This window comes from Coregonus lavaretus (genome assembly GCF_964263955.1).
Source record: "Coregonus lavaretus genome assembly, chromosome: 27".
In the NCBI taxonomy this organism is placed as follows: Eukaryota; Metazoa; Chordata; class Actinopteri; order Salmoniformes; family Salmonidae; genus Coregonus; species Coregonus lavaretus.
Window position 1 is genome coordinate 9,446,213 of NC_140014.1, and position 15,240 is coordinate 9,461,452.

Genomic DNA, 15,240 nt, shown 5'->3' on the forward strand with positions numbered 1-15,240 from the left:
GAGAGAGAGAGAGAGAGAGAGAGAGAGAGAGAGAGAGAGAGAGAGAGAGAGAGAGAGAGAGAGAGAGAGAATTCCAGCACGTTAACTTAACCTGCTCCAGTTCATTCATTGTATCCCCTCCATCCACCCTCTTTCCCATTACTCACATTAGCCATCCCTGCTAGGATGAACTCTTTCCATGCAACCGACTTCTTCCTAAAGTGCAAAACCAGCTGTGTGCTGCTGATTAACTACCTAATTTGTTGTGATTTTTTTTGTGTTCCAATCACTCATTGTCACCTCTGCACCCTCCCAAAGGGAAAATGATTATAAATCAACAGCGCTTGTTTCCAAAATGCCTCTCTGTTAACTTCACCAAAGGCAGTCGTCCTCTCTTATTCCAGTTGTGTATTTAGTATTCAAAAGAAAAGGGCTTGAGGCATCAATACCATATCATTGTAGAGCCATTGATTGGGTGAAGGGCAATAGGATGAACAGTAATTGCAGTGTCAAATGTCAACTGTCATGGAGATGTGCATCTCAACGTTAGGATATAGAAGGGAATTCTAGTTGACCATCAATAACCACCATGGACATCTCTCTCATTTTGTCTATACTAGGGCTGTCTCAGACCCAAAATAAATCTTGGTAGACCGAGAGTCGTCCTGTTCTTTCGACCAATCGAAATGTTTAAACTTATTTTTCCAGATATAGACACACACCCTATGTGTTGGAATAAAATCAACTACATATGCACTGAGATTGTCTGATGCTTTAAGCACACTGTTTGAGAAAAGAATTAAGACACAAATGACTCAAAGAGCCCGATGGTCACACTGTTAAAAAAAAAAGTGTGTCAGTGCAAAGGTTGCAACATCATTTCAGCCATTTAGTTTCTTACTTGTTTCAGACTGAAAGGTTCTGTTACTGAAATCGTAATTTGTTTAGGAAAAACATTCCCTATTCCCTCTACCCTTGCTCTCTTTACGTGGAACATGTAAGCATCGCATGCATGTGACCAATAGGGCTTGACCTATAAGCCTATCATAATCACATCAATAAATTAGTTATTACAGATTCCGAACACAGTAACACGTGACAGCAAAATGGATGCGGAGGACGTGAAAAAGAAACTCTAAACGGGCGAATGTTTACTGGTTGCTCAGGAGGGAAACGGGAAGTCAGATCTGTGGAAGACATTTGACTTGCACTACCAGTCAAAAGTTTGGACACCTACTCATTCAAGGGTTTTTCTTTATTAATTTTTTTTTTTTACATTGTAGAATAATAGTGAAGACATCAAAACTATGAAATAACAGATATGGAATCATGTAGTAACCAAAAAAGTGTTAAACAAATCAAAATATATTTTATATTTGAGATTCTTCAGTGTGCAAAGCTGTCATCAAGGCAAAGGGTGGCTATTTGAAAAATCTCAAATATATTTTGATTTGTTTAACACCTTTTTGGTTACTACATGATTCCATATGTGTTATTTCATAGTTTTGATGTCTTCACTATTATTCTACAATGTAAAAATAAAGAAAACCCTTGAATGAGTAGGTGTGTCCAAACTTTTGACTGGTACTGTAGTTGTGGAAACTACTGGAGATCAAGAAAAAGGAGGGTATAGGAGCAAGCGTTGTGTGAGTATTATGTGTGCCAAATTATGTGTGCCATCCCTGTGGCCTCCGCAATGGATTAGTCCACTGAGACAGGCGCCAATCAGACAGGTATCTTGTGCACCTGGTGTCTTGCAACTGCTCGACTAAAGAAATCTCGGTCGACCAACAGCCTATCGACCAAACAATCGACTAAATGGAGTCAGCCCTAGTCTATACACAGCTCTGCTGTCCCAGGGTGACGTTTAATTTATAAGGTTTGCTATATCAATCAGTGTTAGGCAGACCTACCGTGCATTGTTGTCAATCATGAAGCCTCGATCTCCCATCATTGATCAGCCATAGTTTATGCGTCCACATTTTTCTATTAGTTGTTTTTATAGAAATTGAAGTTGATCCTGACGTTTTACCCTCTGTCTGTTATGACCTCTGTCAGGCTAACCCCACACAATCAATCGTCACTGAAGAGAAGACCCAGAACTTGATGTCGTTAGGTACAGAGGGTCCCTATCTGTCAGTAGATGGCTTATTGATTGGCGATTTATCTCATATTTATTTGGTTGTCATTTGTTTGACCCCTCATCATAGAGATCCTAGGGGACATCTCTTATTCCATTGTAAGGTCACAGTTGTGACAGCATTATAGCATCAGATTATAAGGGTCTCTGTGTGGTTTTAATGGCCAGTGGGAAAATGGCGACTGACAGCATACAGAAACTACTGGAGATCAAGAAAAAGGAGGGTATAGGAGCAAGCGTTGTGTGAGTATTATGTGTGCCAAATAGTTGATGTTAGATTACAATATAGATTTTTCTGACCATTTGGAACAGTGTAAACAACACTAAATAAATAAGTATACCAGGGAGTCTGTTCTAATGAGAGAGAAAAAAATATATAAAGCCTTTATTACAGCAGACTAAAAACAGATTCATTCATGAATTGTGGTTTATTTATTGTTTAGGCTAATTATTCAAAGCTCCCTTTGTTATTTAATTTAACTAAAATGCTTGATTGCATTTCAAAGCATGAATGTCTTGTATGCTGTGTGACGGCATGAACGAATGAATGATTGATTGATACAGTAGCCTATATATTGAAATATAGCCCTAAGTTACGGTATTAAGACTAAACCGGACGCACTCTTAGGCCTACAGCTCGATGGTGGTTATACAAGGCTCCTATACAAAGCCTACTAAAGATAACGACGTGACAAATTATTATAATGACGATCATAATAATAATAGTAATAATAACAAGGAGATCTCGAAAAAGGAGGGTATAGGAGCGAGAGCTGCGTGCATATTATGTGACAAATAGGTGCTGTTAGATTACAATATTATTTTTCTACCTGTTAGAAACAGTGTAAACAACACTAAATAAAGTAATACCAGTCTGTTCTGACTGAAAAAAAATTGTAATGTCTTTATTACAGCATAGCAAAGATTAAAAACAGCCGAATCTTTGAAATTGCTTTATCTGACATTTTGCCGTTGCATCAGGCTTGGTGCTCACGGAATCAGTAGGCTATTAAACAAACACTCAAACAGGCAACAGAATCAAGATCTGTCTTATTTCTGTAGATAGATATATATGGATGATTTATGAAGCCAGGTACATTTAACATTTAGGCTATTGATTATAGACCTAATTAAGTTGGTTTCTTGTCTCCTCAATTTTCTTAGACAAGTAGGCTAAGGCAAGGGCTGTTTCCTCGTTTATGCTGCTGCTGCCTCCGCCGCATTGTTCTCAATCCCAATATGCTTTGCTATTGCTATTATGCACATAGCAACATAGGGAAAAGCGCCATTTCTACAGCGCACTGAAGATTATGATTCAGGACCGCGGACAGCGACCATATCCAACGTGGGAGAAAGCGCATTTGTTATAATATTAGATTTATTAGTGTTGCACCATTATTTTTACATAATACAGTGGGGGGGAAAAGTATTTAGTCAGCCACCAATTGTGCAAGTTCTCCCACTTAAAAAGATGAGAGAGGCCTGTAATTTTCATCATAGGTACACGTCAACTATGACAGACAAATTGAGATTTTTTTTCTCCAGAAAATCACATTGTAGGATTTTTTATGAATTTATTTGCAAATTATGGAGGAAAATAAGTATTTGGTCACCTACAAACAAGCAAGATTTCTGGCTCTCACAGACCTGTAACTTCTTCTTTAAGAGGCTCCTCTGTCCTCCACTCGTTACCTGTATTAATGGCACCTGTTTGAACTTGTTATCAGTATAAAAGACACCTGTCCACAACCTCAAACAGTCACACTCCAAACTCCACTATGGCCAAGACCAAAGAGCTGTCATAGGACACCAGAAACAAAATTGTAGACCTGCACCAGGCTGGGAAGACTGAATCTGCAATAGGTAAGCAGCTTGGTTTGAAGAAATCAACTGTGGGAGCAATTATTAGGAAATGGAAGACATACAAGACCACTGATAATCTCCCTCGATCTGGGGCTCCACGCAATATCTCACCCCGTGGGGTCAAAATGATCACAAGAACGGTGAGCAAAAATCCCAGAACCACACGGGGGGACCTAGTGAATGACCTGCAGAGAGCTGGGACCAAAGTAACAAAGCCTACCATCAGTAACACACTACGCCGCCAGGGACTCAAATCCTGCAGTGCCAGTACATGTCCAGGCCCGTCTGAAGTTTGCTAGAGTGCATTTGGATGATCCAGAAGAGGATTGGGAGAATGTCATATGGTCAGATGAAACCAAAATATAACTTTTTGGTAAAAACTCAACTCGTCGTGTTTGGAGGACAAAGAATGCTGAGTTGCATCCAAAGAAAACCATACCTACTGTGAAGCATGGGGGTGGAAACATCATGCTTTGGGGCTGTTTTTCTGCAAAGGGACCAGGACGACTGATCCGTGTAAAGGAAAGAATGAATGGGGCCATGTATCATGAGATTTTGAGTGAAAACCTCCTTCCATCAGCAAGGGCATTGAAGATGAAACGTGGCTGGGTCTTTCAGCATGACAATGATCCCAAACACACCGCCCGGGCAACGAAGGAGTGGCTTCGTAAGAAGCATTTCAAGGTCCTGGAGTGGCCTAGCCAGTCTCCAGATCTCAACCCCATAGAAAATCTTTGGAGGGAGTTGAAAGTCCGTGTTGCCCAGCGACAGCCCCAAAACATCACTGCTCTAGAGGAGATCTGCATGGAGGAATGGGCCAAAATACCAGCAACACTGTGTGAAAACCTTGTGAAGACTTACAGAAAACGTTTGACCTGTGTCATTGCCAACAAAGGGTATATAACAAAGTATTGAGAAACTTTTGTTATTGACCAAATACTTATTTTCCACCATAGTTTGCAAAGAAATTCATTAAAAATCCTACAATGTGATTTTCTGGATTTTTTTGTCATTTTGTCTGTCATGAATGATGAATGATGAAAATTACAGGCCTCTCTCATCTTTTTAAGTGGAAGAACTTGCACAATTGGTGGCTGACTAAATACTTTTTTCCCCCACTGTATAACCATATACAATTTCAGTATCACATGTCTTGTGATGGACTGTGCCATCCCTGTGGCCTCCGCAATGGATTAGTCCACTGAGACAGGCGCCAATCAGACAGGTATCTTGTGCACCTGGTGTCTTGCAACTGCTCGACTAAAGAAATCTCGGTCGACCAACAGCCTATCGACCAAACAATCGACTAAATGGAGTCAGCCCTAGTCTATACACAGCTCTGCTGTCCCAGGGTGACGTTTAATTTATAAGGTTTGCTATATCAATCAGTGTTAGGCAGACCTACCGTGCATTGTTGTCAATCATGAAGCCTCGATCTCCCATCATTGATCAGCCATAGTTTATGCGTCCACATTTTTCTATTAGTTGTTTTTATAGAAATTGAAGTTGATCCTGACGTTTTACCCTCTGTCTGTTATGACCTCTGTCAGGCTAACCCCACACAATCAATCGTCACTGAAGAGAAGACCCAGAACTTGATGTCGTTAGGTACAGAGGGTCCCTATCTGTCAGTAGATGGCTTATTGATTGGCGATTTATCTCATATTTATTTGGTTGTCATTTGTTTGACCCCTCATCATAGAGATCCTAGGGGACATCTCTTATTCCATTGTAAGGTCACAGTTGTGACAGCATTATAGCATCAGATTATAAGGGTCTCTGTGTGGTTTTAATGGCCAGTGGGAAAATGGCGACTGACAGCATACAGCCTCACTAACTCTTCATTCTCACCTCCAAGTACAGCACAGAACGTCAGTGTTGTTTTTTGCAGCCCACTGTAAAACTAAGAAACCTCAGATGGTATGTGAATGGGCTGTGAACTTATGGTTGGCTGTGGACCATTGCTCGATCTGTCTGATTGCGATACGAAAACATCCTTTGTGTGAATCAGTCAAACCCAGTGGCAACAAGGTGAAATGCATGGCCCATACGGTCATTCTGGTTGGTTTTTGCCCGACTTGAACCAAAAAGCCTGGGAAAACAATCTGCGCTGGAGTTAAACTTGGACGATTCCACGGAGGAGAGCTGGTAGGTGGTTAAAACATCAGAGGAGATACCAATGGCCTGTAAGAAAAGTGATTGAGAAATGGGTTCCACAAGGTATGTTAGAGCTATTAAAGTCTTCCCTGGACAATGATCTAGAGACATACATTTTTATAAGCGGATTGAATTAAGGTTTCTCTGAAATGAATTACCTTGGGTGTAGTGAGCATTGTCTGCTTGGAGACTAGCTTTGGTACACGTCGCTTCTAACATGGAACGAAAGTGATGTACTTTTGAAACGCAACCAAAATTAGACAGATTTAATGTCAAAGCAATGGCGTGTTCTGCAAGGCATGTAATGCATGTAACACTCAATTTGTGTTGTCCTCGAGGTAAACTATGTAGTTGGCCATGATTCTGTGCTGTAATGTAAGCCAAAATGTTTTCATGACTACTGCCTGAAGGTGTGTTTTCAGAACTGAGTGGATTTCTGAGGCTTTGTCAAAAGTCTGTCTTAACGCAAGAAATACTTACTGTTACTTTCAACAACAAAAAAATCAGCCCCCAATCATAAAGGTATTTGAGTGAAGCGGGAACAAAGCAGGTTTGTGATGAGGGCTTCAGCACTTGGCATTCCCAGTACATTTCCTCTGCTCATGTGGCAGATCAAATTGTCTAACCAACATTTATAATGTTCCGACATTCCACAAGCACAAATATTTTCTGAAATTAAGATTTAGTTATGGGAAAATGTCCCTAGTACCTCACACAGAGGGAACAAACTTGTTCCTTCTGGGGGTTTTGCACTCATTGCTTATTTAAGCCACTCAGCTGAAAGATTTAAGTTAGACCTGTATTTGTAGGCCCATCCAACCCGGAACCTTTTTAATAATCTTTTTCTAGAATAAGGAGTCATCTCCACTATCCGCAGGAAAATGTCAAGAGTTGCAGCTTCAATGGCTCAGAAAATAATGCTGTGGTTTGGTGTTAAACGATTCCCCAAAAAAGAACATGACCATTGTACATTTATTTGGTGTTCATGAAGCCTAATTTTCATATGGTTACACTCAAAATACAGCATAACCCAACTCTTCAGCAGTAATGCTGTAGTCAATGCAGAATGTGCTCTGGTCATTTCCTCCCTTTGGGATGAATAGAACAGGAAGTTGCCATCTTAGGTCTGCCCTGCCCGTTTGGCAGCCCCTCGCATCGTAACGGGCTTCTTGTCTGCCTGCCCGTTATCCCCGGGAGACGCAGAGCGACCATTAAGGGCAATTAGCAACGTTCTGCTGCGGTAGGCAGGATGGGATTCCAGCGGCCTGTCACTAGTTACAGTGCTACAGCCTTTTTAAAACTGAAATCATAGGCCTTTGCTTTCAGACGTTTACTAACTGCACTGTCATCTCACACTTTCCTAGAACAAGGTCATTGAGGTTGCGTGAAGGTATGCAAGCAAGATTTATAGGGGGATCATTTGCTAGTCGAGCCCCATATAAATTATAAATCCCTCACCGGGGTGTCTTGTTTTCGGTCTAAGGTTTTTTCTCCCTCTGTTTTGTGGTAAAATCCACAGTCGCCGCAGCTTGCCATGATTTCACTTCTTCTCACAGACCGTTGAGTTAATGACCTCTAAGTGTTTGTTGTTTCTGTTTCACTGTGACTAGGTTGCTGACGACACAGACCCGAGCCCTGGGTCACGGAGGACGAGGCCGGCACCCGGTGACCTGGGTACCTATGAGAGGGAGAGAGCAAGGGGCTCCAGGCCTGACCTAGGGGCCAGCAGAGGAAAGGGAACCACGGCTTCCAGACCAGAGCTGTGGTCCAGTAGGGGTCAGGCTGGCCATGCGGAGGGGATGACCAGGCGCGGCAATCGACCATGGAGCAACCGTCAGACCGACAACTAAACCGGCCAACCGTCTTAGTAGCTCCGCTTCATAATGTCCAGGTAGGATATTACATTTGACAATTTTGTCATTTATCCAGAGCGACTTACAGTTGGATGTCCGAGGAGCCTTCTTTCTGGCCTAGCATTGTTAATTGACAAGAGTATCTTTAATTTCTGATATAGTTTCTGATAGTGTATACAGGTTGATACTGTATAGTGTTATCACCTGACGAGATAACATGAAGGATTATCTTCTCATCTCACTGAAACTGTGTATTAGCCATGACTATTACAACTACTGTATTTTTATGGTGGGAATCTTTTTAGAACTCGGTCAGAGGATAAATATGTGACTCCAGACTGAGCCACTGGAGACTACTTGACTGCACTTCTTACTTTAATCAAAGGAAGTGTAAGTTGAATTACTCCTACTCTAATGACGCCACCCAGCCCTCTCTTAGTATACGACTTGTGCACTCTTTTTTTTCCAGAGCTCTCCATACCCCCAAACTGCCTGGAGCCCCTTAACAAGGTGGAAGGTACTGCATCAAGCATATCTAAATCACCCAGCAACAGCAGTCGCAGCCACACAGAAGAATAATCAACTCTCAAGTCCCTGTCCAGCACCAACCCATGCTTCTCGGAGTGCAAAAACAAGATGGCCGCCCTCTGAAACCTTCAACCACACCCTCCATTTGCTCAGTTGTATTATAATATGCCCATATACAGTATCGCTCTGGTGTGGACCTCACCACCAGTGAACGTACCCTCTTCCGCTTCTTCTCCTACCGGATGTATTATAATGTATTCCTCAGACTCGACAAGGGAGAGACGATCACTCGGGTGACTGGGCCTAGAGGTGTGTGTGTGGGGCGCAGGAAAGGGAGAGACACAGGAAGGAAGGATTTGTTGTCTTTCGGAGTGGACCGTTAAAAGACCTCACTTTGTAACTTCCCAGCGGAGCTCCCGAGCTGCACAAAGGATGTACCCATGCGACCAGAAATGGGGAGCGAATTACTTGGATTAAAAATAAATGTACGCTGATCTTTGATTTATTCAAACTTAATTTGGTGAGCGCTTAGACCATGCATTTGCTTCATACCGACAACTAGAGAACGACCGATATGGGTTTTTAAGGGCCTATACCGATACTGATTTTTGGAGGTCAAGGAGGCCGATGGCCGATATTTTATGCCGATAATTAATATAATTAAATTTGAGCATTTTGATAAATCTTCCCAGAGACAGCCATAAATCAATTATACAACCATACAATCAATTTGACTTTGTTTTTAACAATCTATCTACATAACATAATGGTAATCATTGATTAGAATGGTTAATCTCTTGATAAACTGGGTAAATCAAGATGGCATAGGCCTGCCTACTCACAATACAGGTGAATTCATACCCAATAAGACTGTGCATGCGTTGAGTTTTTGAACTCATTTTGGCTGATTTCAGTGGTCTATGGGAGTAACTGATTACATGTACTTTTGAAAAACTAGATTACTTCTTGGATTACTTTTAAATTCAGAAAGGATGTTTGTGGATACCTTTCGGTTTTCTCAATGACATTCAATGAATCATTGAAAAAAGGTGCACGTTTAAGTTTTTTTCCACCTGAGGTAGTCTGACCACAAGTCAGAGACCACTATGATGACACCAAATGTGTTTGATGGATCCTTTTTGTCTTCTTCTAATGCCTCTTAAGAGGAAAGTCATCCAAAAGTAACAAAGTAATCAGATTATGTTACTGAGTTTGGGTAATCCAAAAGGTACGTTACTGATTACAAGTTACTGATTACATTTAGAAAGTAACCTACCAAACCCTGTTAAGCCTACAGATCAACAAAATGTTAAGAGGTAGCCTATTCTCTTCTTTTATAAACGTGCGTGGTCTCTTTAAAGGTGCTACACATAGGATTTTTCGGAATTTTTGCATTGTAATTTCAGAAAATGTTCATAATATAGTGGAATGATAGTGTTTCACAGTATTACTTACCCGCCAGTGTTGTGATTGGCTGTGATATTCGCTTAGTAATTACTCCCGCCAGAGCTGCATCTGGGAAAGCTGTTTTGACTTTGTGGCTGTGTTATCTAGTGGAAAGCGGGTCATGCGGCCAATGTAGAAATTGCTCCGTCATTTACTGGTTGTTAAAATTATACACTGTTGCTCAATTTCAGTTTATGTGAAAAAACAACCACTTAATCGTGTAGGGCAGTGGTCACCAACCTTTTCTGAGTCAAGATCACTTTCTGAGTCAAAATGCAAGCTGTGATCTACCGCTCAGATTTTCTTTTAACATTACTTAAAAAACTTAAGCCTATGCAACATTAACCAATTAAAAACAGTTCTGTAGCAATGAGGTTTGTGCAGTAGGCTATAGGCCCTATACATTATCAAGGCTATGCTTGAATTGCCCTGCCAGACAAGCCACTAATAATAACACCACAAGCTTATCGGAAAACACTTTGCTATACTCATTTATTCCAGCTGCAGTGCTGGTTGTAGCGTGAGTGGAAGTAGGGAGAACGTGCATTTTATGGCTTATGAAAGTGTTAAACAAAGTGTTGACAGTGCTGAATAGCAACTTAAACATGAATTTACTCATAGAAACGGCAACTCTTTGCTGTATTCATTGAGTCTCTGTCTAGTCATGGTTTTAAAAGTTTTGAAATCTCACAGTATCAACTTTGCTGTGCGTTCGATGCTTCTTTTTACAGTCTATTGCTCGAGGAAACAGTGCAGTGATCTGAGCTATCTGATTGGCCATCGGTAGGCCTATAGGTGCACTTGCTTTTTGGGCCTGCCAGGTAGGCTATGGTTCAAAATGGGATACATTTACCTTCCCAGCGCTACGGCTGCTGAATCAAGTACACCTACCGTCAACGGCGAGAAACCAATAAAAAAAAGAGGCTTTATCGTTGGGTTTTTTACAGAAATGCTTGGATATCAACCAGTCGCTTGCGATCGACCGGTAGGTGACCAATGGTGTAGGGAATGATTGTACCATCTAAATCGCTGTGAAATATATTTTCAATAACAAAAAATATATTTTTTACAGCTGTTTTGAAGCTGGTGGATGAAGGCTCAAGCGCAAGCCTCCGCCATATTACGGGGAAATGGGATGCGGGGGAGGGGGGGGAGATTTGTTTTAAATGCAGCCTAGTGCTGTTGCAATTCACCTAGCTTCCACATAGAGGAGAAATTCTAGGTGTAGCACCTTTAAGAGAAAATACAACACTCAGGACTCATGTAGCCAGACAGTTCGTGAGAAGAAACCTCTGGCCACTCGTTTAGCCAGGGAGTTCAGCTCGGCAAGCGAAAGACAAGTCATTTAGCAGTGAATTAACTAAATGTTTGGTGACAATCAGCTTTGAAATTAGCATGTTTTGCTTTATAGTAGCTATCACAAGTAAAGTTCTAGGGTAATGAACTGACTTTAGCTTTATAGTTAGAAAAGTTGTCTCTATGAATGCAAGCTACTGGTTTGTTGCTTTGTAAAGTGCTGCAGCCTGTATGGACATTGTTTTGCTAAACAGTAAATTATCACTTTAAACATTTCTACATTCCTCGTGGCATTATTCAAGTGTGCTAAATGTATATGCAGCATGAGTGGGTAGCTAGCAAGCAGCCCAGAGGTTCCTTGAGGACAGGCTAACTAGCAATGAGCGGTACCGGCTTGCAGGAGTGCGCTCGGGCTATAAAGGGAAAATCGGCTGCGCCGATAGAATAGGAAAGGCTAATATCGGCCCAAAAATATTGGCTGACCGATTATCGGTCGTTCTCTACTGACACCATAGCATTTTTGCAGGCTTTTATTTTGCACATTATACACACGCGCACACACACACACACATCTACACACCTATAGCCATTTTTAACCTACAAAACATGACTATCGTCCCAGAGAATGCATAATGTGGGCCTAAAAGAGGATTGAATGTAGGGATTTGCGGAAGTTTGCATGTTTCTACGTACTGTATAAGAGGAGCATTTTGAAGTTATGTGCCTCCAGTGTCCCAGCATGCTCTCTGCTTTAAGAACAACAAAGGACCCTGTCATATATGCACATTCTTATTTACTTATAGGCTGCATACAACATCCTCTTCAACATCAGTACCTAAGCAAAACGGAAGATGATTGCCAAGGACTTTGATCAAACCTTCAAATTGTGCTTCATTTTGTTTCTCAGTAATTCACTCCCTGTTGCTCACCCTCGTCATCTCCCCCTCCTTAACTGGAATTGTGGAATCGAGCGGATGGTCTGTTGGGACAAACGGCAGAAAAGAAGGTCCACCCCTTTTGTCTGCATTCATTGAATGATGGAATGCACATATTTTAGCTTGGGTGGAGGGGACATATACCGAATATTAGTCATCTGGAAGAGGACTACTATTCCTAGGGTGCTTTGCTTCAGCGCACCTTCCTCCCTGGACTGGACACAGAATGGAGGCTCCAACTGGAACTGCTGACCTGGATCTAGCAGTAAACTCTGCAGCGCTGCTGTGAACAGCCAATCAGACATAGGAAGCAAAGCGTTGGGCTCGTATTGTCCAATCACCACAAGGAACAATCAGTCCAAATGTACGCGACTGGGTTCGCAGTGCGAATCGTCTCAACTTCTCCATGTTTTTTTTTCTATAGAAATGTATTTTGTTTTAATATTAAAATTTGACTTTTCGTTGTTGGATTAGGGAGGGTTTGCTGTCTGTCACTGGCCAGAAACCTAGAAATCATGGGGGTGCCATTGAAACACAACCAGTCTAGTTTTGAGGTCTGATATACTCTTACATATACACACTACAATACTCATACAGGCAATACTCTGAACTCCTAACTACAAACTCTGGTAGGAGGGGTGCCATATCGCGTCAGGAATGGCAGCTGAACCTGAGAATGGCCTTTGCTTGGCTGTCATTGTAAAGCAAAAGAGCAAATTAATCTCCCCCTCAGATCCTATTGGAGAGTCACTGTATTATTACGCCATGCAATGACTAGGACGTTGGATACAGAATAGGGTAATACAGGTGGTAGTATTGTTCCACGACCAGCTTGTTCACTAGTTCTCTTAGAGTTCTCGCCAGTCAGATCTCAAGTATACTATGTGGGATTGACCAGAGAGGTAGAAGTTTTCCCATGATACTGGTCAGTTGTTGTAATTTAGCCTTACCTGTACAGTACCAGCCAACCAGCATTTTCACTGTAGCTTTCATATTTATTTAGTTATTTACTACAAAATGCATATCCCTATTTTTCATTGTGAACTTTGCAGTTTGGTGATGGGGACCTATCATTTACAATCATTTAGATTTGATAGTGTATTGATTATGGGAAATGGAAGAAGTCATCACACAGAATACAAAAAGAATGACCCCCCCCCCCCCCCCAACCATGAAATCACCACCATGTATTCCGCTAACCCTGCGGAAATGTGAGGTGCAATTCCCCTCCTTCTACTAGCTACACATTACTCGTTTCCTTTTTAAAGAATTATTCCTCCACTTACTGTCAATGCTGTGAGTGGTCCTCTAATCCTGCTCTAGAATGATATCTAAACATATTGGTGCCTTGAGTGACAGAGCGAGAGGGGAGTGGGATATATTGACACTAGTACACAACTTTAGTCAAGGTTTGTCTACTGGTTATTGTGTGGACAAGTATAATGAATGCTCATTACACATTTGCAAAGATTTTTACATTTTGAGAGAATATTTTATAGAAGACTGTTGGTTTCAATTGATGAACATTTTCCAGAAAATAACAAGACCCTTCAATCTTTTGAATTGAATAGTTTTGGTTTGGGACCCATAAACGAATGTTCACTGCCCAAAATGTTCTACCCTTTCGGTTCGCCTGTCAGAAGGGCTCTGGCTCGGCTCAGCATCATAAAGCATTAGTTTTGCCATGTGGCCCCTTACACGGCTACTGGCCCATCTGCGAACATGTGTTTAGTGCAAACACACACCGCTTGATGCTGTTCAGAAGCCCTGGGCTGATGTGCCAAGCACTACGGGATGACTTGGCCCCGCTTAGCCACTTCCAAAGGCTTCTATTGTTGACCAGTCCTCCTCGGTTACCAGCATGATGACCGCCTGCCGGCCACTTGTTCCAAATCTGTATTTCCGACCTTGTCACTTCTGTCCTATACAGTGGTTCTGAGAAGGGAAGAGTACAGTGGTTCCAGTTTCCCCCCTTCCTCTCCCCATTCCCCTACCTCAAGAATGCCTTGATTCATAACGACCGTGATAAGCATTGCTAGTTCTGAGAGCCGTTTTACAGGCTGCCAAAGCTTGCCGGCAGACACTGATATACAGCCCCCAGATAACCAAAAGGTCAAAGGTCAAGGCTGGAGCTAATCGCGTCTTTCCCTTCGACTTTGGAGGGTTATAAATACTGGGGGGAAATCGAGACGATTTGGCAGCGGCCAGCACTAGCCCGAAACAGAGGCAGTCGATGGGTGTCCAGTCAACTGGCCCGCTCTGATGTGCCAAAATCCACATGCTTGTTGTCCATCATAGCCAAGGGATTTATGTGTAATGCTCATATAAAAGTGTCTGTGCAGACTCTCGATGCGAATCACTCAGTGGGGATATTTTGATAGTAGGCAATTAGCTAGTGAGCTTGAGCCCCTTTTAAGAAGGTACGGATTTCGGAGGTCCGTGTCAAAGTTGAGCCCAGGCACGTGCACATCAACTGTCATTCCCATAGACGTACGTCACCATGTGTCGGGTATCATCATATCATTGATCCTATGATGCAAGGCCAGCACCCCTGTCCCAATGTCTCTAACATCTTCCCCCGCCATACAGTCTCCCCTGCCCCCCTACATGCCGAGGGGAGTCTGGGGGTCCCAGGATGACAGCAGCTGTCGGAAACCATAGGTTTTATGTGCTCTCCAAGGGTCGTCCAGGAGACTGGCTTCAAAGAAATAAGCTTTTTAAAGGGCAAGGCTGAAACTCCATCCCCCCCAGCAGCAACGCACGTCCACTTCTTCCGTATATGGCCCCTGTGTACATGAACACTTCACTGTAACATTACCACAACTTCCACCGCTGCATGGCCTCGCTGTGCCCATCTAAGGGTTAGCAAGAGGGGCTTCATCTGATTTGGGGAAGAGGGAGGGGATGAGGGTGTGCCATCAGCACCCCTTACCACACAACGTCCTCACGTGTAACTGGGTATTACCGAATGTTGTTTTGGAGTCTTTCGAGAGTCCACACTCAGCTGGAATTCAAAATAAGGCATTGCAGGATTTCTGAAGAG

General features: G+C 42.3%; 1 protein-coding gene across 1 annotated transcript in view; it reads left to right on the forward strand.

The window, feature by feature from the left end:
* The window catches only part of luzp1 (leucine zipper protein 1), an 85,517-nt gene extending 76,498 nt beyond the window's left edge, over positions 1 to 9,019 (forward strand). Inside the window, exons 4-5 of the mRNA XM_084143586.1 lie at positions 7,750 to 8,030; positions 8,462 to 9,019. Of these exons, the coding sequence (XP_083999712.1) occupies positions 7,750 to 7,989 (240 nt within the window). The 3' untranslated portion in view covers positions 7,990 to 8,030; positions 8,462 to 9,019. The remainder of the gene's footprint in view (positions 1 to 7,749; positions 8,031 to 8,461) is intronic.
* Positions 9,020 to 15,240: the final 6,221 nt, after the last annotated feature.